The sequence below is a fragment of the Alligator sinensis genome, unplaced genomic scaffold, assembly GCF_000455745.1.
Source record: "Alligator sinensis unplaced genomic scaffold, ASM45574v1 scaffold140_1, whole genome shotgun sequence".
NCBI classification, from domain to species: domain Eukaryota; kingdom Metazoa; phylum Chordata; order Crocodylia; family Alligatoridae; genus Alligator; species Alligator sinensis.
In genome coordinates this window covers 5,494,214-5,500,213 of record NW_005841836.1, presented here as the reverse complement: position 1 = coordinate 5,500,213, position 6,000 = coordinate 5,494,214, and the positions used below count along the sequence as shown (strand labels likewise).

The 6,000-nt window shown below is 40.1% G+C and overlaps 1 protein-coding gene across 1 annotated transcript in view; it reads left to right on the top strand.

The window, feature by feature from the left end:
• The window catches only part of TMX4 (thioredoxin related transmembrane protein 4), a 43,653-nt gene that overhangs the window by 552 nt on the left and 37,101 nt on the right, over nt 1–6,000 (top strand). The window contains 1 exon segment of the mRNA XM_025202338.1: nt 1–28. This exon segment is cut by the window's left edge and continues 6 nt beyond it. Coding sequence (XP_025058123.1) covers nt 1–28 — 28 coding nt within the window.

The window sequence follows — 6,000 nt, the reverse complement described above, 5'->3', positions numbered from 1 at the left end:
GGGAAAGTGGATGTCACGGAAGACCCAGGTACTGTTTGAAATGGGCTCAGTATAGCTATTTATATTAAAAGGAATATGTAGCATAAGCAGCTGTTAACTATTGGGAATATGCTCAATTTCATTGGGGCAGCTGGGATTCTCACCAATTGAAAAAAAATTATACTAAATCAAAATGAAACATTACTCTTTTTTTATGGACTGTTCTTTATACTGTTAAATTCACAGCTGTTCTTTTACCTTGGTCAGTCATCAGCTTTAAGGCCCTATCTATGTAGCAAGTGTAAGATTGAAAGGTCTGCTTACAATTTTGGTTGATTTCTGCCATGGAAAGCTGTCATTTGATTGACATTTTTCAGAGCTTGATTGTAAGCTGAGAAGCTGAAAACTATGAATTCCTCTGGGAAAAGGAAACAACTTTTGAGCTTGCTCTATATATAAAAAAAAAAACAAACAAAAAAAACAAAAAAAAAAAACAAAAAAAACCCACTAAGTTAAAATGGAATTTCTCAAATTTGCCATTTCATTACTTTTTTGTAGTTACCTGATTATTATACTGCTTTGAAGGGACAGGTTTCCTTCCTCCTTGAGCATGTATAGAAAAAGTGCTTTTAGAACACTTGTGCTATAATTATACTTGCAGATTAGGTTATTTCCTGCCTTCAGTTGTATTTTTTTAATAACGCATTTGTAACATTTTGAAATGCATGTTAATCTAGGAAGTGTGTGTAGATAAAGTTGAACTGTTACATTTGTTAGGTCTGTGAAAGAAAATGTCTATGTACTTTTTACATTTATTAATATAGTGGTAACTTCCAGTGATAAATGTGGAAGGGGATTGATTACACCCAATGCAAACACCAAAGCTGATAGTTTTGCTTTACCAAACTAGACATGCATGCGTATTTCATGGGTTTTTTGCTCAAGATGGTGATGCTTCACATGAGTTAACTCCTTGCTGTTAATTTTAGCAAGTTCAGATTTAATTTTCAATACCTGTGAAGCTGAACTCTGGTCTGAAAGACAAAGAATGCCAACTATTCCTAGAAGTTCAGTGTGTACTTGTGAGTGAAATTAGTAACTTGGAGATGTACCAGACTTCTCCAAAGGTGACAAACTGTCAATATGGGCTCTTTGGCCACTAATCATTATTAGCAGATTAATAAATAGATGTTTTTGAACAACACTTTTTCTTTTTCACCCAAGACCAAACTAAAAAAAAAAAAGAAATCCTCTGTTTTTGCATACTAAGGAAACCATGAAAACTCCATTATGGGAGGAGAGGCTGAGGGACCTGAACCTATTCAGCCTCAGCAAGAAGAGGCTGAGGGAGGACCTGGTGGCTGCCTACAAGCTCATCAGTGGAGATCGACAGCAAATAGGCAGAGCCCTTTTCTCCCCAGCACCACCTGGGGTGACGAGGAACAGTGGTCATAAGCTGATGGAGAATAGGTTTAGGTTAGAGATCAGAAGGCAATATTTTACAGTTAGGGTGGCCAAAATCTGGAACCAACTTCCCAGGGAAGTGGTCCTTGGCCCTACCTTGGGCAAAATCAAGAGTAGGTTGGATGATCACCTGTCTGGGGTCTTGTGAACCCAGCATTCATTCCTGCGTGTGGCAGGGGGTCAGGCTAGGTGATCTGTTCAGGTCCCTCCTGACCCTAGCTACTATGAAACTATGGGGATGTAGGCAGTATGTCAAGCCATGGTCGTAATTAATATTTCATTATAAACATGACCTTTTTACTTCTGCCATTAATTAAAAGACAAACTTCTTCCCTTTGTAGAATGAAGTTTTGATCCTCATTTAGGGGATCGGCGCACGACTATGATGCAAATCCAATACATTCCTTTTACGTGCATAGCCTCTGGAGTGAAAAAGGCCATGTACTTAACCAGTGGGTGCACTTACCTGTAAACAACTGGAGCTTGTTACCTACATGGTTGGGTCACTGCTGTGGTATTAGCAGCCCTGAAACTCTTTAGTTCCTCCCATTTTCATGTTTTCTAAAAATCAGTGCTGCAACTGCTAGGAGAAGCCTTGAAAATATGGGGTGCTCCTAGCTATAAGACTCATTCTGTATACTTAAAAACTTCTAATAGACTTTTTGTTTCTAGAATAAAGGGACTGCACTGACTTTCAAAGTGGACAGTTGCTGTTGTAGTTAAACAGAATAGTATTAGGTTACAAAGTACATGGTAGGGATGATGCATGGTATGTGATGAAATGGCTTGTGTTTTTAACTAATTCTGTGTTTGCTAGAATGTTAGTGATAGGCAACAAATTGGGACTGTCATTGTGTTGAGCAGTTAAGCAAATGATGCACTTACCTAGGATGCATATACACAGGGTGGACAAGGGTTTCTTAGGGTGATATATTTTATTAGACCAGCTGTGCACTTGGGATAAAGTTAGACAAGCTTTCCAGTGCAAGGCATTCTTTTTCCTTTCCATTTTAAGCAGCAGATGGTGGTATCTTCTATGTTATGGTAGTGTAAGAGTGATGTTGCAGCCATGACGGGCCAGAAATTATGTGAGGCAAGGATCTCTGGACCGTCATAGCTGCAACATCACTCTTACAGTACTGTAACATGGAGGATATCAAAATCTGCCACTTAGAATGGAAAAGAGGAAGAATGTCTTGCATTCAGAAGCTTGTCTAACTGTCCCATGCTTATAGCTGGTCTAATAAAACATTTCCCTGAGAAATCTTTGCTCTCATAATTTCTGGACTGTCACGGATGCATCATTCTTACACTACTGTATACATAGAGTACGCATTTTTTAGAAAGTAGAAGTTTTAAATGGTATGCAAGAAAGGTAGAATTGTTTGGGGGAAACTTCTTGAATAAATTAGTATTTTTGGTTAAGGGGTTTTTGGTTGTAGCTGTGTTGGTCTGAAGCCATAGGCAGGCATATCTCTATCACGTCCCAGCTGCTTGCTTACTTGTATTCCTATACACATCGTAGTCTGGCAACGAGGCAGCTGCAGAGTAGTGCTGGGGGGTTGTGCTAAACCTTGCCTGCTTCTCTTCGGTTAAGTTGTTTTTTTTGTTTGGGTGATATCTTTTTATCAGAATGTAGTTGGTCCAATAAAAGATAAAAACAAAACCCCATGCTGCTTGTATGTTTCCTGGACCATCACAGCTACAACAACACTCCAACCCCTTTTTTGGTTATGTAGATTAAAAGTTCTTGATAAGATTTTCAAGATCCTAAGGGTTTTATCTCTACCACCTCCCTGCTGCCTGCTCATTTTTGCTTCTATGCACTTTGGAGTCTGGCAACTAGGCAGCTGCAGAGCAGTGCTGGGGGTTGTGCTGTGAACCACCCCAAAACTGTCTGCTGCCTGACTGCTGGCATCACACATGGTTGGAGGAGAGTGAACGAGTGGAGCTTGTTTCCCAGTAATGATGTGTAGACCAAGCCCAGATCATTTGTCTCTCAAACTTACAAGTCCCATTATTTAGTGACTGTCCTATGTTGGGTCCCTTCAGAAGGAAAAAATGCATTTACAGTAACAAGTTTTGTCTTTTCAACTTTTTTCAATGGCTTCTAAAAATTAATTTCTTAAAAATCAGTTTTTCAGTTGAAAACTTCCCCCTTCACCTTTGTAATGTACCATTAAGTGTGCATAACTGCAACCTTAATGATGTTTCTGTATTAGTTCCCTGTTCTCAGTATTTATGTATCATCCGATTTTTGTTACTGGTCTTCTGTTTCTATCTATTTAAGTTGGAGTTAAAGAAAACTCTGGATTGAGGACAGTCATGTACTTGCTCTGCGAGATACTTAGGGCACTTGCTATTTTGCTGTTCTCATTAACACTTAAATGTTTGCTTTTCTCCTTCATCTCTTGCTTCTTTTCTCTTAACCTTCCCTTCCACAGATGTTTTTAGCTTGCTGATAGCTGAATCAACCAAGGGTCTCCCATGTTCACTTCATTTTTCATATTTGTGCTCATCTTCTGTTTCTGAAGTTTCTTTCAGGCTCTCTCATTCCTTTGTGGTCAGATTAGAAGTAATTTCTTTTCTTCAAGATGGCACGCTTGTGAGGGGGGTATTTTCCCTTCCATTCCTAATGTGTATCAAAGGAGGGAAAGGATGAGAAGCTCTGACGCTTCCCCCCGGATCTGGAAGTTTTAGTAGTATGCTGTATGTCACATAACTACTTGCCTTAGACTTTCCTTTCCCCTGCCTCTCCCTGCCCCCCAAAACAAAACACCAAAGAAAAACAGGTTTCTATGAGCCTAGTTGAATAATCTTCTCCTGTGTTTTGCTTGCTGGCTGGTGGCTACTTCCATTCAACATTTTAAATCTTTCTTTGATTTGGATATACAAGTATCAGGATGTGCTTGGGAGGGAGGGAAGGGGTCATTCCTTTCTTAGTTACCTGTTGTGGTTGATAGCTTTTTAAGTCAACATTTGTTTTTATTCTGTAGTGTGTAGAAGGGTCTTCTGTAAGCTACTGGTATAATTTTGCATGTCATTCCGTGTCTGCTTATGTTGTAATATTGTTGCTTCTGTTGGTCACAGATAAGCTTGCGTTCTATTCCTAGTTAACTGGCTTCCTATCATTAGCCAGGCTTGCTCACTGATAGCTTCTATCAGCCTGGGGCTGACTGTCACATGTGGACATACTCCCTGGTGACACCTGCCAGGTTGTGTGGGAGAGGATCTTCTATGAAGATCTGCAGAAGGAGCATAGAGACATGAACTGGCAGGTGGCCCACTAAGCACTCCCAGTGTGGTTAGGGTGACACAGGGGGGCAAGGAAACCAACCATACTGCCCCAGAGAAACTTGCCTGTGGAAGGCCGAGACAATCGACCACCTCCTGTGATACTGTCCATATGCCAAAGGGGTGTGGAGGAAAGTGTTTATACTCCTCAAGAAGATGCTGACAGGGAACAGAGCCCTAACCAGAAAAATGGTGCTGTTTGGGCAGCTGTCCAAGGAGCAGGGGACCCCAACAGCCCGCTTTGACTGGTTCATCTGCTTCAGAAATGCTGTGTGGAAGTCCAGGAGCATGCTCATGTACAAGTGCACAAACCTCTCAATAGAGGTCGGTGCCAAAATGAGTCTAAATGATGCAGGGGTACTACAAGAAAGCAGGAGGAGATGCCAGGAATCGTATGGAGGAGGATGGGCCGGCACAGACTCTACATGGGTGGGACCCCTGAAAGAGTGGCGATGAGGATGACGACAGCAGCAGCAGAGTCGACAAGAAAGAAGATGGTGATGGCAGTGACCGAAAGGACTAAGAAATAGAGAGGGGGAAGACAGCTAGGAGCGAGTTAGTGTCATTGTGGTGGGCAAGGATCTGGTTTTCTCTGTTTAAAGATCACAAATTCTCCTGATAACAAATCCAAAATTCTCTGATTTAAAAACCCTAAAATCTGTTTTTTCCATGATTAAAATAAAATGCCACTGTTTATAAGTATGAGTTGAACACAATGTTTTATTGATATTTACAGTTTTTTAAAGCAATTTGAAAACCTACCAGTGCTTCAATCATTATAGTAACATACATTCTAAATACCTATATATTTTGGTGTTCGATTTTGGTTTTTTTATCATAGAAAATCAGAGCTCCCACTACCCCATTTTGCTCACCAGGGCGTGGGTCCAAAAAAAAAAAATCTTTTTATTTCAGGTTGTGTTAACTCCCAATGTTTCCTTACTTAGTTCAGCTTTTAAAAACATATCTTGGCTGAAAAATACAACTTTTAATAGAGATTTCTGTTTAACATTAACATTAATTCTGAAGCTAATGATTCATACTCTAAGATGCACCTTCCTCTGAACTGTTAATTAAGCTAACTAATAATCTAACATTTGTCTCGACCTTTTCAAGCAGGTTCTCTTTCTTAGTCTCTCCACACCTTTCCATTCTGTTTATTGCTCTTTTTACCTTTTTCAGGTCCACTGCTTTTCTCTCTACCTGATTAACGGTGCCCTTATTTTATGCTGTATAACCCATTGCCTGTGGCATTTTGAACTG